Source organism: Peromyscus californicus, unplaced genomic scaffold (assembly GCF_007827085.1).
Source record: "Peromyscus californicus insignis strain IS unplaced genomic scaffold, ASM782708v3 Scaffold_20__1_contigs__length_68692818, whole genome shotgun sequence".
Lineage (NCBI taxonomy): Eukaryota > Metazoa > Chordata > Mammalia > Rodentia > Cricetidae > Peromyscus > Peromyscus californicus.
This window is the reverse complement of record NW_026294503.1, coordinates 46,254,443-46,282,282: the sequence shown is the minus strand read 5'-3', so window position 1 is coordinate 46,282,282 and position 27,840 is coordinate 46,254,443. Positions and strand designations below refer to the sequence as shown.

General features: G+C 40.5%; 1 protein-coding gene across 1 annotated transcript in view; it reads left to right on the top strand.

Annotated features, from left to right (window-relative positions):
- St13 (ST13 Hsp70 interacting protein) overlaps positions 1–27,840 on the top strand; it is a 37,470-nt gene that overhangs the window by 2,760 nt on the left and 6,870 nt on the right. The window contains exons 2-9 of the mRNA XM_052748398.1: positions 5,456–5,513; positions 8,775–8,847; positions 10,216–10,286; positions 15,809–15,875; positions 20,758–20,842; positions 20,980–21,090; positions 23,294–23,396; positions 26,877–26,993. Coding sequence (XP_052604358.1) covers positions 5,456–5,513; positions 8,775–8,847; positions 10,216–10,286; positions 15,809–15,875; positions 20,758–20,842; positions 20,980–21,090; positions 23,294–23,396; positions 26,877–26,993 — 685 coding nt within the window. The remainder of the gene's footprint in view (positions 1–5,455; positions 5,514–8,774; positions 8,848–10,215; positions 10,287–15,808; positions 15,876–20,757; positions 20,843–20,979; positions 21,091–23,293; positions 23,397–26,876; positions 26,994–27,840) is intronic.

The following is a 27,840-nucleotide window of genomic DNA, read 5'->3' as shown; positions in this document are numbered from 1 at the left end:
AAAAAAAGAACCAACCTGCTAGCAGGGAATATTAAGTGGGAACAGTGGGGCAACGTGTTCCTGAGTTTCCAGTTCCTCTGGAGGTTGAGGCCTCAGCAGCCTGGCCAAACATAGCAGGACCCTGATTAAAGATGAAACCCACTCCCACCCCTCCAAAGAATAAAACAAACACTCACGCCAAAGTTGCATTTCAAGAGGGTGAATAGGTGCTGCTTTAAGACATGAGCAGTAAACTGGAGAAGTTTACAAGTTTTTACTTGTGTTAAATAAATAGAACTGTAAAAAATTATTGTAGTGACTTTATGAAAACAATGGAAGAGACTCCTATTTTGTAGGGCTAGTGGCGTACCTGTGGGACATGGCTTTGAACCCTGGTGCATACCCTTCAGCAATCCTGTTTTTTTTTTTTTTTTTTTTTTTTTTTATCTTTGCTTTCTCAAAAACAAAAAGTCCACAGGTTGCCATTAGATAATTGTTAGGACTAAGAATTGAAGACTGGGCCAGGCAGCCATGGCGCACACCTTTAATCACAGCACTCAGAGCAGGGCGGATCTCTGTGAGTTCCAGGCTAGCCTGGTCTACAGAGCGAGATCCAGGACAGGCACCAAAACTGTACAAAGAAACCCTGTCTCAAAAAATCAGGAAAAAAAAAAAAAAGAATTGAGGACTGGATTTTAGTGGTTTTCCCCTGATAAACAGCTTGTTAATCCTAAAGCTTAAGATATTTCTGTTCTTTGATCCACTGTATCTTGTAAAGAAGGGTCCCCAAATAAACAAATTGTTACTAAAATTCTAGGTGAAACAGACATTCCAAGGGAAGAATACTGAGGTTTTGTTTTCCCTCATTCCTCTTAGGGAGGAAGAGGGGACGATTAAAAAAAAAAAGTTAAAAACACTTTTTTTTGTTTGTTTTTTGTTTGTTTTTCAAGACAGGGTTTCTCTGTGTAGCCATGGCTGGCCCTGAACTCAGAGATCTGGCTGCCTCTGCCTCTCAAGTGCTGGGATTAAAGGTGTGTGCCACCACTGCTCAGTAACCAATGAATTCTTATATCAAATATAAAGTTAATCTGAACAATGGCAGCATTTACAGCAAACTGTTGGCAACATTTTATTTTATTTATTTATTTACTTTTTGAGGCAAGGTTTCTCTGTGTAACTTTGGTGCCTGTCCTGGCTGTTGCTCTATAGATCAGGCTGGCCTCGAACTCACAGAGATCCACCTGGCTCTTCCTCCCGAGTGCTGGGATTAAAGGCACTTAATGGTGGTGTTGCGCCACCACCGCCTGGCTGCAATATTTTAAATTTGAGTGGACACTGGCTATGTGGAAAAAGAGAACTCTGAAATGACTTCAACTCTATGTTAATTAATAATATGATTAATAATAATGTTCTTAATAACACAATAACAGGAATGTTAATATCATGAGTATTCCTGGATCTAGAAGTCTCTGTAGTTAGCCTAATTTGCAGTGGCTGACAAGGATGCAGAGGAGAAAGAAATAACACAAACTCAATTAAAATGATCCCATATGCAAAAATGGAAGTTCAGTGCTGGGGACTGAATCCAGAGGTTCCTAGGCCAAATACTCTGCCAGTTGTGCCACATGCCCACCCAACATAGCCTCAACTTAGATTGAATAAAGATAAGATGCTGGGTATGGGTGACACACATCTTTAATCCCAGCATCTGGGAGGTAGAGGCAGGTGAATCTCTTGAGTTAGAGGGTAGCTCCAGGCCAGCCAAGGCTAGTGAGACCTTGTCTCGAAAGAAAGAAAAAGAAAAAAAAAATTACGCAAAGAAATAGAACCAAATCTGAATTCACAGTAATACGTGTGAATCCAGGTAAACTGTTCTTTTAAACAAACACATTTTGGAGTACTTTTGTTCTACTCTTTATTGAGAGGGCACCATTGAATGACACCATGTTCTCCGATTTCATTACTCTTTCTTTGTGTCGTAGGCCTACTTTAATCATTGCACTTGGTGGTAATTAAGCCCTAGGAACACGACTTTGAGAAATATTTGAAAGTGGATAGAATGCATTTCTATCCTCAATACAGAATTTAGACTGTAACACTCTGGTGTTTGTACATGTGCTTAAATAATAACACAAAGCAGATTGAAGATTTTAACTCAAGAGAATTATGAAGAAGCTTTATATGATAATATTTGAGGAAGGTTTCTTCCCCTTCCTGTCTGATGAGTGATTAAAAAACAGTAACAACAATAAAACCTCTGTGCTGAAAAAGTCCAAATGTCGACTTTTTACAGAGGGCTAGCTTATTTTAAGTTTTGGAACATTGAGAACATTGATCACAATAATTTACATTTAAAATTGGTTCGGACTTGGAGTAGTGAACTACAATTTGGAATGTGAAAAACATGAGGTATAGCAGAAGTTCTCTTTAATTTTTTAATTTTGGAACAATTTCTGGTTCAAAATTGATTCCTGATAGTAGGCTGCCAACATGCTCAATCTCATTGAGTGTTTGTTTCCTACTAATGACAGTCTGTACAATGCAGCCATCCAAGTCAGACAACTAATAAGGATGAGTTAATACTATCCAACCGGTAGAATTAGAAGTGCATTCTGTTACCATGTTTCCTTTTCATTCTTAAAGTTTTCATTTTACCTTGCCTTTCATAATTTTGACAATTTGAGTATTACAAGCCAGATGTTTTAGCATTTCCTCCATTTGGATTTGTCTGAGCTTTTCTGAGAATGACATTTCTTGGCAGGGCTATTACTTCACAGAGTGAAACTGTTTGTAACTATGTTTGGATGTCAGCCTAGATTCCTGACATTGCAGTTTGGAATTTAGGAAAAACACAGCTTAAGAAGCCCTGTGTCTTCATTAAAATTTAACTTCAAAGAGCCAGTGTTTGGTTACTGTGTAACTTTCAAAAGTGTTTTTTTGCTTTGTCTTTTAATGTAGAAATGTTCGTAGTGTTATTAAATCATTTTGCTTTCCTGAATTGGAAATTAAGGCATTTTGGATTATGTTCTTTTTTTTCAAGCCAGGGTTTCTGTGTGTGGTCTTGGCTGTCCTAGAACTAGTTCTGTAGAACAGGCTGGCATTGAACTCACAGATCCACCTGGTTCTATTTCCCGAGTGCTGGGATTAAAGGCTTGTGTCACCCCTGCACCTCCATGTGATCTTTTGTCATATAGGAATTGAGTATATTGAGTCATGGAAGGGGTATGGGTGTGTGTAATTAGATCAGAAAAACTGCACATCTTTTCTTGAATGAATGGTCCTTAAAAAGAAATGTCAAATTTGGTTAATATGATGACATACACTAGAAGATGTAGGAAGATCAAAAGTTCAAGGTTATCTTAGGCGTTGTAGTTACAACTCTGTCTTAATAAGTAAAACCAGGGGTGGGAGAGATGTGTTAGCTGTTAGGAGTATTGGCTGCTTCCTGAGTACCCAGGTATAATTCTCAGCACCCATGCCATTGCTCACAACTGTGTGTCATTCGAGTCCCAAGGGATCTGACACCCTCTTCTGGCTTCCAGGGGTACCAGTCATGCACAATAAAAATAAATCTTTACACTAGAGTTACAGACAGTTGTGAGCTGCCATGTCTGTGCTGAGAACTGAATTCAGGGCCCTTTCAAGAACAGTGACTGCTCTTAACCGCTGAGCCATTTCTCAAGCACCTAAACTTTTTGGAAAAGCAAAAAAATCCAAAAAAAAAAAAAAAATTGATTTTTCTTTTCCATGTGCTACTTTGCATTTGAACTTGTTTTCATGTTGAGTTTATTAAAAGACATTAATGTTAGTCATGGCCGTGGCTCGTGACTTTTCCCCGGTAACCAGTGTCGCTACAGCGCCGTTCATCCTATCGAGGCATGCCACAGATGAGAGAAGATATTTGCAACACATGAAACTGACCCAGGCTTGTGGACAGAAGATAAAAGAATGCCCATGAATAAGATAATGTAATACAGACCTGGATGAGAGTTGATTATAAAAAATGGCTCTTCAGGTGACCAACATTATATGAAAAGGAACTTAATACAATGAAATGTAACTGTCGGAGAAAGGCTGGGAATTTTGAGTGGTAATAGCAAACTCTAGGATTGAATAACTACAATTTTCATGCATTATTGATAACTTGATGTAAAGAACTTGGAAACTGATGCCCATCTAAATTCAACTTAGATACACACTTTACATCCAGATTCTACCAATGAGAAGGGATGTAAATGTGGGTAGTACAGCTCTAGTCATAAAAGAAATGGTGGTCTGGTAAGATGACTCAGCAGGTAGGAATGCTTGCTTGCTAACTGCACCTGATGACCTGGGTTGATCCCGAGATCCCCTTGTAGAAGAGAACTAACTCCTTAACGTTGTCTTCTCACCTCCATTTGTACACTTGCACTTTCACACCACACAGGACAACAGTAAAAGTTTAAGAAAGAAATGACAAGGGGCTGGAGAGATGGCTCACAGATTAAGAGCATGTACTGCTCTTTCAGAGGTCCTGAGTTCAATTACCAGCAACCACATGGCTCACAACCATCTATAATGAGATCTGGTGCCCTCTTTTTGACAGGGTTTCCCTGTTTAGCTTTGGAGCCTTTCCTGGAACTCACTCTGTAGACCAGGCTGGCCTTGAACTCACAGAGATCCGCCTGCCTCTGCCTCCCGAGTGCTGGGATTAAAGGTGTGCACCACCACTACCCAGCTTCTGGTGCCTTCTTTTTGGTGTGCAGGCATACATTTAGACAGAACACTGTATACATAATAAATCTTTAAAAAAAAAAAAAGAAATGACATTTAAGGGTCTTTCGTAGTAGTTTTTACATGTTAAATCCTTAAATTGCTTTTGTTTCTGCTGGTTTGTTTTTACCCATCAGCCACTTAGGTATTCTACTGTTGACTCATGAATCTACAACAAACAAAGCATGTAAAGTTAATCTTTTTGTAGTCTTCTCCTCCTCTTTGAATTTTACTATTTTTATATTGTCCTATACTATTTGGGAAGGGAGGCTTTACAAAGAACCAAGCGACCCCTGCATAGTAGGCAGTCCTCACTTTACCACTGAGCTCCTGTTTACTCTTGCCAAATGTCAACCTCAAATTCTGCCATTCAGATGTATCATACTCCCTGTTTTCTGAGCTGATACCTTAGGGAATGATTTTATCATTGTATATTTATTGACTTCTTTGCCTTTTTGTTTTTCCTTTGGGAATGAGTGCTGAGAACTATAATAGGAGTTTATTAGGTTCATAAGAGACAAGGGAAAGGTTTTATTACCTAGTGTGCAAAAAACAATTTGAAGTTGACAACCTTACTCATAACAAAGCATTCATATTAATTGAGAGTGTATTCTTCTAAGCTTTGAAAGGTTATCGAAACATTTAACCTTTTTTAGAATAAGTTCATTGCTTTTTAGTGAACTTATGTTTAATATTCTAAACAACTATCTTTTCTTATTTTAAGCATGGGGGGTAAAGTACCACCTGCTACTCATAAAACTAAGACAGAAGAAAATACCAAGGTAAGTTCAAATTTCTTTCCTTTGTTTAAGGATAAGACACTAGTATTTTTTTTTAAATTGCTGTTCACAAGTTTTATTATTTCTGATGTCCCCACTTAGAAGTATGATCTTTTAAATTTGTTGTCTTTGAAAATTTTCTCTTAAATCAAATCTGGAAGCTGATTTAAAACAGAATTTGGAGTCGAATGCCAGCTGTTTCAGAATAATGTTGCCTGTGTGTTTAAAATAGCTTGTAAATAGTAAACTCTGTACTGCTTTTCCTTGTCTCTTTAGTAGCAGCACGGGGAAATAAATCCCTCAGAGCATTCTCATTCTCCCTCCCTGCTACCTGAGGGGAGATTGCCAAGGATGAAGAATAGAATCATGGTTTTGTTTTAGCACACTTGGCAGGATGGCATGCAAGATTGGGAGAGGTTGCTCATGGTTGAAGTTTGGATATGAAGGGATAAATAACACTTAACATGTTCTTCAATAGTTTTCATTTCTCTTGTACTGAGATCCCCCCCCCCCCCAGTTTTCTAATTAGTTGTCTAATTGATGGGAAAAATCTGTTTTACTTGGAACCCTAAAGGCTTATTTGTAAAAGAAAATAGAAGTTATACTCCAGATGTAATGATAGGTGCTTGTAATCTCAGCACTTGTGAGACAGGCAAGTGGACCGAGACTTTAGGTCATCTTGCGTTACATAATGAGCTCCAGACCATTTGGGATTACCTAGTGAGACCTCCCCAACAAAAAGAAAAAAAGGAAAGCTCAGTTTTTAAACACATGCTTTCCTTTTTACATGAGAGCCTGAGTTTGGATTCCCAGCCCATACTTAAATAAAAAGCTGGGTGTTGCATGGTTATGGTGGTGCACACCTTTAATCCCAGTGCTGGGGAGGAAGAGACAGGTGGATCTCTCAATTTGAGGCCAGCCTGGTCTATAGAGCAAGTTCAAGGACAATCAAGGTTACACACAGAGACCCTGTCTCAAAACCCCAAGCTGTAGGTGTAGTGGCTTTTTGTTGCTTTATAAACCCTATGACCAGAAACAACTTGGGGAGGAAGGGTTTATTTCAGCTGATAGGTTTCAGTCCATCATAAAGGGAAGCCAGGAGAGGAGCTTAGGGTAGGGACCTGGAGGCAGAAACTGAAGCAGAAACCGTGGAGGAGTGATGCTTAATAGACTGCTTAGATGCAGCCCAAGCCCACCTCCCACAGTTGGCTGGACCCTCCTATGTCAATTAGAAATTAAGAAAATGTCTCACAAGGAAGGCTGCAGGCCAGTCTGGTCTGGTCAGTTCTTCAAGTGAGGCTCTCTATTCCTAGGTGACTATAGGTTTGTGTCAAATCGACAGGTGAATCTAACCAAGACATTTCACCCCTTGTCAACCTTGACAAGCATGATTTTTAACCATGACCTTTCCTTGTTTGTCTCTAAGGTCTTATGTTAATATAAAATGTGAAACTTTAAAAGTCCCACAGTTTTTAGTAATTCCGATGCTTTAAAAGTTCATAGTGAAGCTGGGTGTGGTGGCCATATTTCTGCCCTAGTTTTCTTTCTGATGGCCAGAAGCATTTAATTGGGGGCTTGCTTACAGTTTCAGAGGATTAGTCCATTATTATCATGGCAGGAAGCGTGGCAGCAGGCAAGGCACTGAAGAAGTAGCTGAGACTTACATCCTGATCTGTAGACAGAGAGGGAGACACTGGACTGACTTGGGCCTGTGAAACCTCAAAGCCCACTCCCAGTGACACACTTCCGCCATCACGGCCACACATCCTAATCCTTTCAAATAAATAGTGCCTCTCAGTGGTGACTCAGCATTCAAATATATGAGCCTATGTGCACCATTTTTATTCAAACAACCACACTATCTCAAAAAACAAAATTTTGGGTGATGGAAGAAGTATATGCTAACATACTGACAATTTGTACATTTGTCACTCAACAAATATTTTAGAATTAAAATAGAGACTTAGACTTTACCTGTGAAGCCATCTTGCTTTTTTTGGGGGGGTTTTTTTTTTTTTTTTTGGTTTTTGGTTTTTCGAGACAGGGTTTCTCTGTGTAGCTTTGCACCTTTCCTGGAACTCACTTGGTAGCCCAGGCTGGCCTCGAACTCACAGCCATCCGCCTGGCTTTTTGAGGCAGTTTTACTGTGTATCCCTGGCAGACCTGGAATTTCTGTAGACCAGGCTGGCCTCCTAATTCAAAGAGATCTACTGAGTGCTGGGATTAAAGGTATATGCCACCACTCCTGGCCTGACTTTGGTTTTTTTAAGATTGAAAGTGGAGGGGAACCTAAAAGTGCAGTTAAATTACTACTGATCTGCTGACAGTTGGATGAGTAGATAGAGGTTGGCTGATAGTGATTTTTTTTTTCTGTAATGTACATAGCCTCGTTAAAGGAGAAGGCAATGTAAATTTATCTCCTATCCCTCCTGTATCAGAATGGATAAGAAACTGGGGGGTACTGGAGGGTGGGAAGGAAATTTGCTTGCCATCATGCTCTCTTTTAAAGTTGTTATAGTTTGTGTGTTACAATTCAACAGATGCTTTCTTTGCAGTTTTCAAACTGAATAACCCTTGAAAACTGAAGTACTTAGGACACATTTGGCATTAAAACACAATCCCAGCACTCGGGAGGCAGAGGCAGGCACGTCTACAGAGTGAGTTCAGGATAGCCAGGGCTGCACAGAGAAACTTTGTCTTGAAAAAGAAAAACAAGCACAATCTGAAAATGTGTTCCCTTTCACATACAGTCTCATGTTACTGCCCAGACTGACCTCAAACGACCCTACTGTCTTGTCAGTTTTCAGTCTTTTACCATCAGCCATGAATAGTATGATTTATTTCGCATAAAATATTATTTCTTTTCATGTTGTTTTCTGAGACAGTCTCATGCCAAGTAAGCTGGCCTCATAAGCTTCTAATCCTCAGACTTCTATCTGAATGCTGTGGTTATAGGCTGGAGTTTCCATGTACAGCCAAGATGTTAGATTATGGAAGTCATAGCGTACGTACAGTGCCTGTGAAAGAATGTTATGTAGCGTGTAGTATATGAATTGTATTCCCAGACATTTCAGTTCTACAATACCTATCCTAAAGGTTTGGATAAAGTATCAGACCTATAGTTAGTTAGAAATGGGAAGTAAAAGGATGGTTAACAGCTGAAATATAGTGTATTTGAATAAGATACAAATTTATATATATACATACACAAACACATCTTAGGTTTTTAAGTACTGATCGCACTATTCAATTTTATTCTGCTAGGAAGAAAAAAGAGATACTAAGACAGAGGAAAACATAAAGACGGATGAACTATCAAGTGAGGAGAGTGATCTAGGTGAGCACACGGGAATATGTGTAGATAACCTTGGTAACTCTGTCCTGTGGGTGGTATTTTTGTTCAGCAGTTTTTGTTGCAGCCTCTCAGTTTGTAGCCCAGGATGATCTGGAACAGTATAGCACAAATGGCCTTGAATTTGAGGTAGTCCTCCTGCCTCAGCCTCCTGAGTGCCGGGTGGCTAGTTTTATTTACTGGTTTGGTTATAATACTGACCTACAGACTTTTTCCTCTGTTCTATAAAATTTGTGTACACCTGCTTTTTAAAGTTAATTGTATTAAAATTAAATAGTATTTTGTCATTAGCTACAATTACTCTATAATTTGTACTGTCCACATTAATGTCTTTAAAAACATTGTGGTACATCTCTGAAAAAATTTTTAGAGGAAGCTTATTAATTTGCTGATGGGGGAAGGTTTTGTGGCGGTCAGAGAAAACTCTGGGAGTCAGTTTTCTCCTTTACTGTGTGGAGTTCCAGAGAAGGACCTCAGCTTCAGGCTTTGAAGTAAACACTCACCCGCTGAGTCCTATCTCTCTGACCCCCAATTTTTCCCAAGGGAATTTTGGAGACTGACTACACCAGTGGTATGGTTTTATGTAATACACTGTGCATATTACCATCACTATCACTACAATAACTATCTGATTTAGCCTGACAAATTAAGTAGTAGTCTTTTTTTTTTTTGGTTTTTCAAGACAGGGTTTCTCTGTGTAGCTTTGCGCCTTTCCTGGGACTCGCTTTGGAGACCAGGCTGGCCTCGAACTCACAGAGATCCGCCTGGCTCTGCCTCCCGAGTGCTGGGATTAAAGGCGTGCGCCACCACCGCCCGGCCAAGTAGTAGTCTTTTTTTAAAGTTTTTATTTGATGTGTACAGGTGTCTGCATGTGTGTGTATACACCATGTGCATACCTGTTGCTCTCAGAAGCCAGAAGAGGACATCAGATTGCCTGGAACTGGAGTTGTTGGATAGTCGTGAGCCATCATGTGGGTGCTAGGAATCAAATCTGTGTCCTCTGAAAGAATAGCCAGTGCTCTTAACCACAGAGCCATCTCTCCAGCCTACTCCTAAGTAGTAGGCTTACCTACTAATAGTTATTAGTAGTTACTTTTAACAGGGAAGTAGTTTATAATGTATCAAAGTTCAGGTGAAACTAGTTCATAGTTATACTGGCAACTAGTTCATTGTCTTTCTGAGGTGTTATTCTAAACAATATCTATAACCTCCACCACACTAGGCAAGTACTTTACCCCTGTGCTGCACCACGATCAGTTCATCTGATTTTAATAGTTTCAAGTAAGTAGTGGCTATTAGGCTATCCCATACTTTTAATTTAGGTTTTAATTTCATGGTTTTCAACTTTTGTAGAAATTGACTGTGAGGGTGTAATTGAGCCAGACACTGATGCCCCTCAAGAGATGGGAGATGATAATGCAGAGGTAAGTTTAATGACTTATTTTAGGAAAGTGATGTTTCCCGGGTTTGGGATTGTTTTATAACATTACTCACAAGAACTACATGATAAGTAGTAATCTTTTTTAAAGTTTTTATTTGATGTGTACAGGTGTCTGTGTGTGTGTGTGTGTGTGTGTGTGTGTGTGTGTGTGTGTGTGTTTTACAGCATTTTGGCACATTTTTCAATTTTACTACCTAAAATATTTGTAAATTCCCATGGTAGTTTTAATGATAATTTCTGAAATCTTGTATTTTATTTTGCTTATTTAAAATTACTTTAGTTTGATTAATCTGTAAAGTCGTTCCCCTAAAGTATATACCTACAATTCGATTGTCTTTCTGAGATGATTTTTTTATTTGTATTAATATTTTTGTCTGCAATTATATCTGTGCACCATGTGCATGCCTGATGTCCAGGGAAGCCAGAAAAGGATGTTGATCCCCAGGAACTGGAGTTACAGACAGTTGTGAGCCGCCATATGGGTGCTGGGACTTTAACTGAGAGGTGCTCTGGAAAAGCAGCCAGTGCTCTTAACTATTGAACCCCCTACATTTGTCTTTTTGTTTTGTTTTTGTTTTCAAGACAAAATTTCTCTGTATAACAGCCCTGGCTGTCCTGGAACCCATTTTGTATACAAGGTTGGCCTTGAACTCACAGAGTTCTGCCTGCATCTGCCTCCCAAGTACTGGGATTAAAGGCATGTGTCACCATCCCTGCCGTAAAATTGTCTTTTGATGCAATATCTAGTGGCACATTATTTTTCAAATGCTTTTATCACAGGGAGTTCCTCCTCAAAGAGGTGAAAACTGGCACTTGGTAAAGAGGTGTGGAAAACAGTTTAAATTAACCATGATCAATGGCCTTCTAAAGGGCAACAGGACGTCTTCAAATGTCTTGTGGTCTCTGCTAAGGGAAGAAATTTATAAACAGTAGTGCAGTGAATCTTCAGCACCTGGTCTCAGAGTCATCTTTGCTAGTCGTATATGAAGCAGTCTGTTCTTGTGGCTTTTTGCTTACATTGTCTTGACTTCTAAGAGGCTTGAGCACATTCTGGTCTATTTTGGTCATTGGTGGGCATTTGTGCAATCCTGTTCAGACCTTTCCCAATTTTTCTTAAGTTGTCTTTTTCCTTTCTTATGCTTCTCTCACCTCTTTTTTTGGGACAGGGTCTCTTAGTTCAGGCTGACTTGGAAATTTTTGCTTTAGCTCCCCAAATGCTCCAAATACAGGTTTTGCCACTATGCCCAATTTTATGGGATGCTGGTGATGAAATCCAGGGCTTTGTACATGCTAGGCAAGCACTCAACCAACCTATATCTGAAGCTCCTCCTTCTGATCATTTATTTATTTATCTATCTATTTATTTAAGCATCTTGTGTAGCTCAAACTGTCCTCAAACAAGGTGGTTCTATAGCTTCAATCTCCAAATTGCTAGTATTACAGGAGTATATCACCATGCCCAAAGTTTTGTACTCAACAGAACTTTTATTGGAGTTTGTTTTCATCAGCGCTGACATACTGTTTACTGTGTGTGGCCCTCTGGGGACGCTATTGTTCTGCATGTCTTAATTCCTTTCTCTGTACTAATGCCACATTTTCTTACACAGCTGTGGACTAAGTCTTGTTATCTGGCAGGATAAGGACTCATGAAACTTGATGAATATTTTAGCTGTTCTTGGTGTTTTGTTTTTTCAAATAAATTTTAAAATTAGATTGTCTGGGTCTCCTGTTCCAGTATAGGCCATTCTCATTCACAGTTCCCTTCTCTTTCTACACATTCTCCCTCCCTCCCTCCCTCTCTCTCTCTCTCTCTCTCTCTCTCTCTCCCTCTCTCCCTCTCCCCCTCTCCCCCCTCCCCCTCTCCCTTCCTTCCCCCCTGTCCCCCCTCTTCTCTTTCTCTCTTCCTCTCTCTCACGGGTGGAGGAGAAAGAGAGACATGGGGTAGGGAGATTTGATTAGAGTTGCAAGCACCTTTGCTTACTGAGACATCTCACCAGCCCAGTTACGGATTTTCAGGAGGGCTTTCCCCTCTCCATCTCTACTTGACTGTCCCTTGTGGAAAAGAGGGTTAGTTTTTGCTTACCATGTGCTTGTCAGTGTAGGCATTTCAAGCTCGTGATTCATTTGAAGTCATGGTGATTAACCTACCCACATTGTTCTTAATCTGAATGTATAGTTTGTGTGTGGTGTTCTGCATTGTCTTCAAAAACAAAATACCAGGGTATCAGGTTTGACATTCGCCTCAAGAGTGAATGTAGATTTAATTGTCTAAAATGCTGTTTAGTTCTTTGAACTGTTTCTGACTTTGTTTTTAAAAACATGTTTTCTAATTTGTCAAAAGAGTTTAATAAATAACTTAGAAGTAGATTAAAATATTTCAGTGAATACAATTAATAAGATATAGATCTAGGAAATTTACTTTTGTCTTTAACACAAAACTATATTTTTCAAGCATGGTGTGATAATTTCAATACATACATACAGTGTATACTGATCTAATTGGAGTAATTACCCTTTTTCATTTCCTCGTAAAGACAGATTGAAGTATATCATATTCTTCAACTGTGAGTGTTCTCTCTCCCTCCCTTTCCTCTCTAGAATAGACTTGTAGGTCAACATGCCATAGACAGGCACACTTAGATGTCCATACCTATGCAGCACTGTCACAATAGCCAAGTTAGTTGACAGGTAAGTGGGTTCCCCTAGTGCTGTGAAAAGACACCACGACCAAGGCAACTCTTAGAAAGAAAGCATTGAATTGAGGGCTTTCTTAACAGTTTCAGAGAGTTAGTTCATTATCATGATAGGGACAGGCTGCTGGAGCAGTAGCTGAGAGCTTTATATTCTGAGCCACAGGCAGCCCGCAAAGAGAGGCATTGGACCTGGTTGTGGGGTTTTGAAACTTCAAAGCCCACCCCCAGCAACACACTTCCAACAAGGACACATCTACTCCGACATGGCCACACCTCCTACTACTTCCGAGTTTTGTTTTTTTTTAAATATTTATTTATTTATGTGTACAGTGTTATGCCTGCATGCCTGCAGGCCAGAAGAGGGCACCAGACCTCATTACAGATGGTTGTGAGCCACCATGTGGTCGCTGGGAATTGAACTCAGGACCTCTGGAAGAGCAGCCAGGGCTCTTAACCTCTGAACCATCTTTCCAGCCCATACTTCCTAGTTTATCAACTGGCTCTAAGCGTGCAAATAAATGGGCCTATGGTAGTCATGCTCATTCAAGCCACCACATAGAAGAAAATATGTGTGTATACACAGTGGATTTTTACTAAACTGTAAAGAAGAATGAAATTATATTGTTTGTTGGAAAATAGGTCCATCTGGAAATCCTGTTAAGTGAAATATGTCAGACTCAGTGAGACATTACTACATTTTCTTTGATTTGTGTGTCCCGGGTTGCACTTAGATACATAAAGCCATTTTTATATGTGTGACATAAAATTTTCTTGGAGTCTTTTTATGTTTCTTTGATAGAATTTTACTTTTTGTTTGTTTGTGGAAGTCTTAGGTGGTCTTGGAGCTGTTTTCTAGGCTTGGTTTCTGTTTCATCCAATGTTTTGGGGTGTACAGGAACTCTGACTTCGCTTTTGGTTGTTGTTTTGCATTGTAAGAGTCTTACTCAGTAAACCATGCTGGCCTTGGGTTTCGAGCAGGCCTTTTGCCTCTCCCTCCACCTCCTGAGTGCTGGGATGTCTTGTATAATATTAGAGGAACCAGCCTTAATATTATACATCCTAGGGGCTCATGAGAAACTACGAACAGCAAGGACTATTTTTGAGGAAATAGAATCTCAGCACACAGAGCTCTATAGTCCACTTGCTTTAACTCCTTTGGCATAACATCCTATTTACACAGCTTCAGTTCTGTTCTCGTGCTTAGCTCCTTTCTTGCCTGATTTCTCTCTATATTCATCTGCTCCCTCCAAGTTTTATCTTAATTCTGCCTCATCTAGGTCCTTTTCATTTTGTTCTTACTTAGCTAGTACTTCCCCATCTGACTCTTCCTCATCTTCCATCTCGTCCACACATACTCTCTGGTCAAAATCCTCCTTATCTCTCTCCGTTCTCCCTCTCTAAATTCTCCATGGTTCCTCTTAAGTCTCCCCGGAATCCTGTTATAAACCCAAGCGATAGCAAGCCCCTGGTTGAGCAAGGTCACCAGGCTTGAATTCTACAGGGTCATAAAAGCAGGTAAGAATTTTCCTTAGGAAGTGATCACCAGGCTTTCTTTTACAATCCAAAATGGGAGTGGTAAAAGAGGAGGTCAACTGAGTGCTAATGACCAGTTTGTATATTAAAAAGTGGATCTGTGTGCTCAGTCTACATTCCTAGAAGTGGTTAGGTAAGAAGTTAGGGGTCTATTAGTAAGGTTGTATAAGAAAGGAGGGTCTCACCCTAAATTGCAAAAGAAATAAAGCTATCTATCTCCTGACATAGGAGACAGGTGTTGTTTCGTATGGCCTTGGATGCTTGATAGGCATTTTAGATAAATACACTGTTAGGAGTTCTTGGAAGCACACAAGAAAATCATTGTGGGAACCAGCTAATGTATATACAAAAGTTAATATCTCACCAAGACTCCTTAAGCCATGGCTTGACCTTTGGAGAAGTCCTTGACTCTTCCAAGTAGTAGCTGTTGGGATAGCACCTGAATTCCATTGCAGTTTCCTGCGGCTTGCAACAGGGATGAAGGTGTGTGCTACCACAGCTGGCCTGCTTGATGTTTTTGTATTGTTCTTGTTTTACAGATCAAGTAACTTGTCACTTCTATTGAGTTTTCTAGTTAGATGTAAAGGTAACTACTTTCCTTTCTGTTCTTAGACAAGCAAATAATTTCCATCTCCTGTTCCTGCTGCTCTGCCACCACCACCACCAAGACAGGGTCTTACTGTGTATCCCTAATTGTCCGGAACTGACTGTGTAGACGAGGTTGGCCTTGACCTCAAAGTTTCTCCTGCTTTTGCCTCTTGAGTACTGCGATTAAGGCTGAGCTTTCAGTGCTTGGCAGAGATCGTTTTCTTAGTCGGCACCTGCAGGTGTTTGACACAGTCAGGCGATAGGTGGATGTGGATAGAGTTATGGCCGAGCACTCAGCTTTAGATAGGATATCGAGCACACGTCTTGTTGGTCTCGGCTGTCATCGGTGTTCTTGTACTTGTCCTCTCACTAGTGTAGCTGCTCACTGGGAATAAAGAAGTAAGACCTGTGTCTTCTCTGATGGAAGTGTGAAAGGCACTAGTTCATGTTTTATGAAGAGACTGGATTTAATTGTCCGTGAATAGTTCCCATAGAGTAGGAAAGACGATTGGAAGCAAAACAAAAGTCCTTCCTAAGGCAGGTGTGAAATGTTTAAAGGCAACACTACAGTTTTTCACTACTAGAGGTGCGCGCATGAGTGTGGCAGTGACTGTCGTCCTTAAGAAGGTCCACATTGCTCCTTCTCATGCCTGCTTCACTGCTAATGAGATGACCTTCACTTTCCTGGCAGATCACTGAGGAGATGATGGATCAAGCAAATGAAAAGAAGGGGGCTGCCATTGAGGCCCTAAACGATGGTGAGTCGTGTGTTCTTTCTAATGTAGCTCTGTAACAGTGGGATAGTCTTTCTTGTACTGCAGTGACTGTTCATAGTGTAACACGTGAAGGGACTGGGTTTTGTATCTTACCGTACTGAAGATGTTAGGATCCAACTGCCAGCCACTTCCTTCTTGATAGCAGAGTCTAAAATCATTAAGCATCAGTTACGTTATTACCTTAGCACAGACAGATCTGACTTAGCCTCTTCCTGCATGTGTCATGGCCTTTCTCTGCTTAGAAGCAGCTTTTAAAAAGAGGAAAGGGGCCAGGTGGTGGTGGCACCCGTCTTCAATCCAAGCACTGGGAAGCAGAGGCAGGTGGATCTGAGTTCAATGCCACTCTGGTCTATAGAACGAGTTCCAGAACAGACAGGGCTACACAGAAATCCTGTCTCAAAAAAAAAAAAAGGATTAAAAAAAAAAAAAAAGATTAAAAAAAAATGCCAAGAACCCCCTAACTTTTGACATAGGTGCTCACAAGACCTTTGATAAGTAGTGTTCGTAGGCCCAACACTCGTTACAATGGGAATATAGTCCCTGCATTTCAGGTCTTCAAAAAGCTGCTGTTGGTGGCAGCAAGATGGCTTAGCAGCAGTAAAGGGACTCACACCAAGCCTGGTTGACATGAGTTTGACCCCTGTGGTGGAAGGAGAGAACCACTTCCACAGGTTGTCCCCTCCTGGCCCCCATGTATTCCTTGGCATGCCCCTTCCCGCCTTTCCAAAATTTAATTATTATTATTTTTTTTTTACGTTTGAGTGTTTTTTCTGCATCTATGTGTGTGCACCATGTGCGTGCCTGGTGCCTTTAGAAGCCAGAGGAGAGGGTGTCAGATTCCCCTGGAACTGGAGTTAGAGGTCATGTGAGCCGTCATGTGGTACTGAGAATGAAACTTGGGTTTTTACAAGAGCTCTTAACTACTGAGCCATCTCTCAAGCCCCTAAAAATGTAGTTAAAAAGAAAAACTATCAGAGAGGCTTGATATTATTTATTTATGTTTATTACCGTGAGAACAAGTGATCATAAACTTGGGACTGTTGTGGTTCTTGTCAGTAACATTTCATGCCGAGCACTTAGTGACTTGGAAGGTATGTCACTTGTCACAGTAGTGCTGTCACATGCCCATGTGCATTTGCACTGGATTTAGAAGGTGACTGAAGTTTATTTTAGGATGAGTTTAGTAGTGTTGCTCCATATCGGCTGCTTGACTTTTTGGTGTTGGGGGTGCGATGGGGGAAGTTAGTCTCTGTATGTAGTGGGGCTCCTTAGAAGTCCACAGAACTTCCACTGTGGAGCCAAGGCTGGCCTTTATTCAACTCAAGATCTTCCTCCTTCAGCCTGGTGAATGCTGGGGGTTTCAGGCTTTGGCACCACTCCAAGCTCGTTGTACCGTCTTTTTGGTTTAGGTCCTTGTTGCTTGCTCATTCTTTGTATTCTACAGTTCCCCACTCCAATCAGAAATCAAAAAAACCAACAACCTCCGTCATACTAGTTGAGTATGTTTAGAGCCTGGGCCCAGGCAGATGGTGAGCTGCTCAATTCCTTTGCCATACTGTCACTTTATTGTTGCCTTAGTTTGAAGTGCTGGAGGCCAGAGTGTTCAATCCACTACTGTCTACGCCTGTCCTTAGCCCTCCTTTATTAATTTTGTCACTCACTTTTACGTATTGTCTGTTTTTCTTACAGTCTTAGCAAGATTGAACAAAAATGCCATTTAATAGTTGTTTCTGTTTCCAGGCTAGCTGTCAATCTGTATAAATTGGACCTAGTTCTGATTTTATAGTATAGATAAGTGGATCAAAGCTTAACATTCTAAGTCGGTATTCTGAGTATTAACCCCAACCTGGAGTTGGCAAAGTCACTTTGGCTTGGAAAAGCAGGTAGTTAAAACACTTGATCACATGCACAAGTGCCTTACTTTGGATTCATTTGTGGCACCCAACAATGCCAGCTTTCCACTCAGTGGCGACTTGGGCTGAGTGTATTAAGTATAAAGTAATGGCTGTTTCCAGAAAACAGTTTGCCAAACATCTGACCTAGATAAATGGAAGAACGGTTTATTTGTTCAGGGAGATGGGAGGGTGGAGAATAGATTTGGATGTGAAGTGGGAATTAACTGTTGGATTTGGTGATAGAGCATTTGTATGGAATTGTGCAAAGCTCTGGGTTTGAACCCTGGCACTGAGGGTAAAATTTTAGTTTAGAACATGGTATGTCTTCGTTACCAGAAAGAACTACCTGTAACACACACACACACACACACACACACACACACACACACACACACACACAGTAGTACTAAATAAGGCTTTTTTAAATTTTTTGTTTTTTTTGAGACAGTCTCACTATGTAGTCCTGGCTATCCTAGAACTCATTATGTAGACTAAGCTGGCCTTGAACTTTCAGAAATCCACTTGCCCAAGTGCTGGAATTATTAAAGATGTGTGCCACCCCTCCTGGCACTAATAAGACTTTTTGTCTGTTTTGTTTTTGTGAAGTCTATAGAAATCCCATATTCACGAATTGAGCAAATATTTTTCTCAACAAAATTTGACATTTATTTTAAAATTCTGTAGTTACCTTGCCCCTGGGAATTAAACTGGGCCACACAAAGAACTTTTCTTTTTCTTTTTTCCGAGACAGGGTTTCTCTGTGTAGCTTTACGCCTTTCCCGGAAGTCACTCTGTAGACCAGGCTGGACTCGAACTCACAGAGATCCACCTGGCTCTGCCTCCCAAGTACTGGAATTAAAGGTGTGCGCCCACCACTGCCTGGCCACAAAGAACTTTTCTAATTCTGTTTTTATTTGTTGGATAGCTTCTCTTAAAGGACTAGTTTTTTGTTTTTTGGTTTTTTTTGTTGTTTTAAAGGAAAACAAAAGCTTTTGGGCCAGCAAGATGGCTTACTAGGTAAAGGTGCTTGCTACTGAGCCTGGAAATTTGAGTTCAGTCCCTGGGACTTAGATGATGGAAGGAGATAAACCTCCAAAAGTTGTCCTGATTTGTCTGCATACATGCATACAAAATAAGAGTAAATGAATGTGATTCATTATCTGTAAATCTAAGAATGTGGGCCGGAAGATGGCTCAAGGAGTGAGAATGCTTCCTGTCCACTCTGTTACAAGGAGTGAGAATGCTTGCTGTCCACTCTGTTACAAGGACTAGAGTTAGGATCCCAGCACCCGTGTTGGGGGGCTCCCTGGGAGCCAATGCCATTCATCTTCTGGCCCCAACATGTGTGCATGTATTTATACATGCATTAACACACAGAGAGACAAATAATGGTAACAGTGAGTAAAGGTTAATGGCTTAATGGCTTAAATGTCTCCATTTCTGTGAATTTAAGCAGTATTCTTGTTTTCTTAACAATCCTGTGAAATTAGTTTGGGGCACTTTATCCTCTTTAGGCTGAATTTATTCTTCTAACAAGTAAAACTTAAGATGACTAGCATAAAATTAATATGCTTACTGTTTTTTATATTTACTTTTTTTTTCTTCAAGACAGGGTTTTTTCTGTGTAATAGCCCTGACTGTCCTGGAACTCTCTTTGTAAAGCATGCTAGCCTTGAACTCACAGAGATCCTCCTGCCTCTGCCTCCTGGGTGCTGGGATTAATGGAGTGGGCCACTACCGCCCAGTAATGTTTTGGATTTTTAAAAGAGTTATTTCTTACGTGTCTGTGTCTTTGCTTGCATGTATGTATGTGCACCACATGTGTGCCTGGCACCCTTGGAGTTCTGAACAGGGCATTAGATCCCCTGGAACTAGAGTTAGAAATGAATTAGCCTCCTTGTAGGTGTTGGGAACCAAACTGGTTCCTTTGCAAGAGCTGTCAGTTTCCTAACCATTACTCCAGCTTCCATTTATTTATTTTTTGCTTGGGGTTGGGGTTTCTGGTACACATGCACAGTGCATGTGTAGAGGTCAATGAACAGCTTTCAGAAGTTCGTTCTCCGCCGCTACCATGTGGGTCTTTTCTTCTGAGGCAGTCTTCCTACAGTCCAGGTTTCCTAGGACTAATTGTGTAGCCTAGGCTTGCCTTCAGTTTGCAGTCCTCTGACTTCTGCTTCTTGGGTGCTAGAGTTTACAAATCTGCATCATCTTGCTTTGTCTTTTTTTTTTTCTTTAAAAAATTTGTTTTGTTTTGTTTTTCAAGACAGAGTTTCTTTGTGGAATAGCCTGGGCTGTCCTGGAGATTCCCTTTGTAGACTAGGATAGCCTTCACCTCCCAAGTGCTGGGTTAAAGGTGTGTGCCACCACACCTGACTCTTTTAAATATTTTTAAAATTACTTTTATTTTGTGTGTATGGGTGTCCTAGTGCCCTTGGAGGCCATAAGAAGGCATCAGATCTCCTGGAATTTGGGTTATAGATGGTGGGTTGTGAGTTGATATGGGTGTTGGAAATTGGACCTGGATCTTCTGGAATAGCAGTGTTCTTAACCACTGAGACATCTCTGGCCCCTTATTTAAAAATATTACTGTACTGACTGCTCAACACAATGCTTAATGCTTGTTGGAAAGTACCTATCACTGAGCTGTGTCTCCCATCTCTATTAGTCTTTTCTCCTTTTTAAAAAAAAGTAGACTGAGAAAAGAATATGTAATTCTTTTTTTTTTTCCTCCGGTTTTTCGAGACAGGGTTTCTCTGTGTAGTTTTGCGCCTTTTCTGGAACTCACTTGGTAGTCCAGGCTGGCCTCGAACTCACAGAGATCCGCCTGGCTCTGCCTCCCGAGTGCTGGGATTAAAGGCGTGCGCCACCACCGCCCGGCAGAATATGTAATTCTTAATCAGATGAAAAAGTCAAAGTATTGTATTAATATTTTTGTCCTTTGGATATTAGTAAGTTTTGTTTCACTTCAGGTGAGCTGCAGAAAGCCATTGACTTGTTCACTGATGCCATCAAGCTAAATCCTCGCTTGGCAATCCTATATGCCAAGAGAGCCAGGTAAGAACGTTTAAGTACAAAAGTATCTTTTGTAAACTTCTTATCCTCCTTTATTTTAAGAATTTTGATTCTATAGCAATCCCAAAGGTTTTATTGTTTGAAGTGAAGTTTTTCTTACTACTACGTTGGTTTTTTAGTGTGTTCATCAAGTTACAGAAGCCAAACGCTGCCATCCGAGACTGTGACAGAGCCATTGAAATAAACCCTGACTCAGCTCAGCCATACAAATGGCGAGGGAAAGCACACAGGTAAATGAGCAAATAAATAGGGCTGGGGAAGTGCCTTAGCTGGTAACGGTGCTTGGAAGACGTGAGTTTGACCCATGAAACCCATGACACCCATTCTCATCTCTGTTCACACTTCACCTACATCAGCTTCTCAATCCACTAAGAGTCACTGAACTTCCCCAAGACATCAACACTTGTGAAACCCTAAGTTTTACCACTAGAAGTGAGTACTAGACTGGGTAAAAATGCCTTTTATCCAGATTTTATGAAAAGTCCCAGTAATGAATAAAGAAGTTTCAAGTTTGGGCATTCAATATGCAATCGTTACCACTCTTAGATTGTTTTTAGTTTTTTTTAAGACAGGGTGTTTCTTTCTAAGAGCGTTGGCTATTCTGGAACTCACTTTGTAGACCAGGCTGGCCTCTAAAAAGAGCTGGGATTAGAGGCATGGCACCACCAACTGCCTGGAGAGAATGGATTTTCTTTTTTTTTCTTTTTGGTTTTTCGAGACAGGGTTTCTCTGTGTCGCTTTACACCTTTCCTGGAACTCGCTCTGTAGACCAGGTTGGCCTTGAACTCATAGAGATCCTCCTGGCTCTGCCTCTTGAGTGCTGGGATTAAAGGCATGTGCCACCACCGTCCAGCAACGAGAATGGATTTTCTTTGCACAAATGTATTAAATGACTTATGGTAGTGATTTTTTATGAAGACATATCAAAGAGAAAGGTTGAAATAAAATGTATTAATGCTGTGTAGGTATAGGAGACACTCACACATTATTGTTGGTTTCTTGGAAAGCAGCCCCTAGTCCTCAAGTGGTCTTTTGCTGTCTAATACAAGCATGGACTCATCTTAAACCTGGCTGGTTACAGATTTAGACTAAGCTATATTTTAAGAACTCATAGTTCATTTTCATGGGCACTAAAATTTGTGTTGTAGGGCATATTTACTGCTTCTGTTACTGTCTCTACTGTCACTTCAGTGACACAACCAACAAAAAGTATCCTTCAGTAAAGTGGTGGGATACAAGATGAACTCAAAGTCAGTAGCCCTCCTATACACAAATGATAAAAGGGCTGAGAAAGAAGTCAGAGAAACATCACCCTTTACAATAGCCACAAATAATATAAAATACCTTAGGGTAACTCTAAACAAGTGAAGGACCTATATGACAAGAGCTTTTAAGTCTCTAAAGAAGGAAATTGAAGAAGATATCAGAAAATGGAAGAATCCCCCATGCTCATGGATAGGTAGGATTAACATAATAAAAAAGGTAATTCTACCAAAAGCAATCTACAGATTCAATGCAATTCCCATCAAAATCCCAACACAATTCTTCACAGACTTGGAAAGAGCAATACTCAACTTTATATAGAAAAACAAAAAACCCAGGATAGCTAAAAGAATCCTGTACAATAAAGCAACCACTGGAGGCATCACCATCCCTGACCTCAAGCTCTACTATAGAGCTATAGTAATACAAACAGCGTGGTACTGGCATAAAGTATCTTTATAAATTCATGATTTGAATGAAGAGTTTATAAGTTGAGTTTATGCTGAAATTTTCAATTAAAAATGAATGTGTATCTTTTTAAGTTTTGTCCCTATGTGACATTGTAAGCCTACTGTATGTGTACCAGTGTTTCATAGTTACTGTCTTAGCACAGCATATCCACGAACTAAATTGTAAAGGTTTTCTTGGCAGTCAGAATTGTCCTTAAGAATGTAGCCGATTTAAAATATGTAGCTAAAAAAAAATACCTACAAAGATAATTTTAGGGTGCGTGTGGTGTGAATGGTAGTCATTTCTGTTTGTATTTGGGTTTAGAGTTTGCCTTATCATTTTTATTACATTTATCTTGAGGGGGTGGCAGTATTTCATGTCATGGTGTACATGTTCTCCACCTCATTTTCAACTGCCTCTCCACCCCCAGGCTTTTAGTTCTGAGTACCAGTTTTGGTTGTTTTCTCAATAAAATTCTACATAGGAAATACCATGTGCAATGTCTTTCATGTTAGAAAATTACTGCTTTATCTCCTTCTTTTAAATACATCATAATTATCATTGTAGGAATTTCAGTTCCTTCAAGTTCTCAGAAAGTTAACAATCACAGTAACACAGTTCTTCAATTGATTGATAAAAATTTGTAGCTAATATTTGACTGAAAACTTTGTTACTCTGCTTTTTGTAATGGCTCTTTCAATGAGTTTACATCTCTTTCAGACTGCTGGGTCACTGGGAAGAAGCAGCTCATGACCTTGCCCTTGCCTGTAAACTGGATTATGATGAGGATGCCAGTGCAATGCTGAAAGAGGTTCAACCTCGGGTATGTCCGACCATTACTTAAGACTCCATGGCTTTGGACTTGGCCTGGAAAACAGGCGACGAAGCAGGTAGAGGTTAGAGGCACTGACAGTCTGCTCCACTTGGACAGCTCATTAGTAATTCATGCTTCCATTTTGGACACAGAGAGCAGGGTATATGACCTTTATGCAAAGCTTCAGTGGAGTAAGGCACAAAAGCAGAAAGGTGGTGTGTACATGCACTTGGGAGGCAAAAGCAGGCAGATCTCTGTGAGTTCTGGCTGTGTAGAGAGACCCTATCTCAAAAAGAGACAGAAAGGGCAGGTTTGCAATAAGGAAAGCAAACGAAAACCACAAACTGTATCCCGGGTTGTATTTGACATCTGCTCTGTTCTTATGTAATTGGTAGGTGCAAAGGAGGAAGGCCTCTCTGAGGTGAATTTCAATATCACCTTTTTTAAGTTTTTACTACTGTTAAGTTTTGTTTTGTTTGTTTGTTTGTTTGTTTGTTTGTTTTTTGAGACAGAGTTTTTCTGTGTGTGGCTCTAGCTGTTCTGGAACTCCCTTGTGTAGATCAGACTGGCCTGGAACTCACAGAGATCCGCCTGCCTCTGTCTCCCAAGTTCTGGGATTAAAGGTGTGTGCCACCACCGCCCGGCAAGATTTTTTTTTTTAATTAAGAATTTTTTTATTCATTTTACTGATCTCCCTCACTTCCTTTTTTTTTTTTAATGGAAGTGTTTAATCCAAAAACTATAGAACCTTTAGAGTCTTTTATTTATTTTGTTCCTGAGACAGAATCTCATTGTGTAGATCTGCTTGTTCTAGAACTTACTTTTTAGGCCAGGCTGGCGTCAAACTCAGACAGAGATCCACCTGCCTCTGCCTCCCGAGTGCTGGGATTAAAATTGTGCATCACTACACCCAACTACAAATCTTTTTTTTTTTTTTTTGAATGCAGATATGGATTGGGGATATAGCTTAGTGGTGGAGTGCTTCTGCAGCATTTACAAAGTCCTAAATTTAATCCCCATTCGGATGAATGAATGAAAGAAAAGATATAAATTGCTTATGAGTGAATTTATCCTTAAACGTTTTAATACAGGGGTTTTATTGAATTTAACTCATCACCAGTTTAGAGTTGATTAATAGTTTTTTCCCCCCTTTCGTTATAAGTGTTTCTGTGTATGTGTTGTGTGTAGAGGTTGAGACATTCTGCTGGGTTCTGGGGGTTGAACTCAACGTCAACAATATTTTATAGCAGTTGCTTTAACTTAACTCTGAGCCATCTCACTGGCCCTTGTTTTTTATTTTTAAATTTTGTTGCTTTTGATTTTTATTTTCGACACAGGGTTTCTCTGTGTGTAGCATTCATTAGACGTCTTGGAACTTGCTCTGTAGACCAGGCTGGCCTCAAACTTATAGAGATCCTCCTGCCTCTGCCTTCCAAGTGCTGGGATTAAAGGCATGAGCCACCACTGCCCTGCTTTTTAAAATTTTTATTACAGTAAACTTAGCAAACTAGTTGTTGACCATATTCTAGAACATAAAGTTCTTAAAAATATTTGTATAGACACTAAAGTAACATTTGAATACCAACTGCTTATCTCTAAAGCATTTGAAAGGCCTATTTCTGCCCTCCACCCCTTTTTGGGTAGTTCTAGGTGTCAGACTCTGGGCCTCGTGTGTGTCAATCATGTACTTACCACAAAACTATATACCCCAGCGTTCAAGACTAAATGTTTCTGGCTGTGTCCCCCATTTTTTTAAGTATTGTTTTCATTTTATGTGTATGGGTGTTTTGACTGCATGTATGTTTGGGTACCATGTTCCTGAGAAGAGGGCATTGGATCATCTGGAACTGGAGTTAAAGACAGTTGCAAGCTGTTGTGTGGGTGCTAAATATGGAACCCAGGTCCTGTGCAAGAGCAGCCAGTATTGTTAACCATTGAGCTACCTCTCTAGCCCCACCTTGTCCCACATTTTATAGATGAAGAAACTTTAAATATAGACAGCCTGGCAAAAACTATGTATGTGTATTGAGTATCTGCCTTCCTGTGGCAGGTGTTTTCAGTGAGTTTTTCTGCTGAACTGATCTGTGACTGGTGAATCCTAAGTACTATGTAGTGGGTAGAAGCCACCAAGTAAGAATTGTCATGAAATTTGTAATGTATTTATCCTTGAGCTTTGTCATCTGTTTGAGATTAGAAGATTTCTCTTAAACAGTATATCCTAGACTCTTCTGGTTTCATAGTGTCTAATGCACTTCATAGTGCTCTTAAAGCCTGGACATTTTTAATGGGTTCATTAGCTTATATTAATTATATATAATAACGGTTTTCATTTAGGTGCTGTCTTAGTTAGGGTTTCTATTGCTGTGAAGAGACAGCATGACCACAGCAACTCTTTTTTTTCTTTTTTTTTGGTTTTTCGAGACAGGGTTTCTCTGTGTAGCTTTGCGCCTTTCCTGGAACTCACTTGGTAGCCCAGGCTGGCCTCGAACTCACAGAGATCCGCCTGACTCTGCCTCCCGAGTGCTGGGATTAAAGTCGTGCGCCACCACCGCCCGGCTTCTTTTTTTTTTTTAAAGATTTATTTATTTATTATGTATACAGCATGTATGACTGCAGGCCAGAAGAGGGCACCAGATCTCATTACAGATGGTTGTGAGCTACCATGTGGTTGCTGGGAATTGAACTCAGGACCTCTGTTAAAGCAGCCAGTGCTCTTAACCTCTGAGCCATCTCTCCAGCCCGTTCCCCTCCCCCAGCAACTCTTATAAAGGAAACATTTCATTGGACTGGCTTACAGTTCAGAGGTTTAGTCCATTATCATCATGGTGGGAAGCATGGTGGCATGCAGGCAGACATGTTGCTGGGGAAGGAGCTGAGAGTTCTACATCTTGATCCCCAGGCAGCAGGAAGGGAACTCTCACTGGGTGAAGCTTGAGAATAGGAGACCTCAGAGCCCATCCCCACAGTGACACACTTACTCCAACAAGGCTGTACCCACTCCAACAAAGTTACACCTCCTAATGGTGTCACTCCCTGAGATGATGGGGCCAGTGACCTTCCAACTCCCACACATGTACATACTGTATTTTGTCATTCTTGTGCCTCCTTAATCTTTCCCACTCTCACCTCCAGCTAGTTCCCCCTTCCCCTTTGTTTTCATCTTTTTTTTTCCTTTTTGACCCATTGAGTTTTATTAGGGTTTCTTTAGAGGAGCTGGATGAGGTTATTTATAGGAGCATTGGTTCTACAACGTGTCTTCCTCACTGTCAACCTTCAGTTGCCTGTACCTCCTCAGAGTGGTATGGAACCGCCTTCCTCTCTCTCCAGCTTCCACGAGTTAGGTGCTTTTTCTGTAAGATGAATCTGCCATTTTGTAGGCTATATATTAAAGAAGTCACTGTTAGAAGAAGGGACTTTGAACAGAACTTCCTTTCACTTGACTTGATCAGACATTTCAGGCAAACTTACTTCCTGTGGTTCTTCTTCCAGGCTCAAAAAATTGCTGAACATCGGAGAAAATATGAGCGAAAGCGTGAAGAGCGAGAGATAAAAGAAAGGATAGAAAGGGTGAAGAAGGCTCGAGAAGAGCATGAGAGAGCCCAGAGGGTAAATTGCTGTAGCTAACCCCTCAGGGCTGTCCTTGTCCTCTGTTCTTTCTGAGGTGGCTGCAGCATGTGGGGGGGGTATCCCTAGGAGGAGTGTCCTTTCGTTCTGTCCTTTCTGTTCTTAGTTTCTAAGGTGAAGTCAGCTTGCATTTCACCAACTTATATTTGTTTGGTCTTTTAACCTTGCAAATTTGGGCCAAGAGTATAATTTGCAGAGTGCTTCTATAGCAGGGCAATCCTTTCTCCCATCCAAACTCAAAATTTTCTGGCCAGGTTAATTAAAATTGGATAGTACTATCTTTATGTGTGGTACTAGTCCTTCCCCATAGGATTCTTCTCCTCTGTGTGTTTTATGATTCCTCCCTTTCCAACTGTGGATTCATGGCTATTAAAAAAGATTCTAGCTATGCATCTGTAATCCCAGCATTCAGGAGGCTGAAGAGGGAGGAGTTTTAGTTTAAAGAGAGAAATGACTTAGAGAAAGCTGCGTCACCAAAGCCCACCCAGCATGGGTGACAACTTACAAAAAACTGGGAACCTGGAGTACACTGCACAGCCTCTTCTAGGCAGCTCTGCTGGCCTCAGAGTCTGCAACTTGACTTGACTGCCAGTGATTCTGAGCAGCTTGGCTTGTTTACTCTTGGGAAGGAGACAACTTAGAGAATCTGATCAGTTTCAGAGACTTGTAAAGGTATTTTGAGTTGTTTACCTTTCTGCTTAAATAGCTTCCCTTCAGGATGGACTGTTTAAAGGAAACTGTTAGACAACAGTTGGTTTTATCAGTAGTAGCCTTCTTGTTTCCAACATTGCTAAAGGGACATATAGCTATATAGTTACATATAGCTATA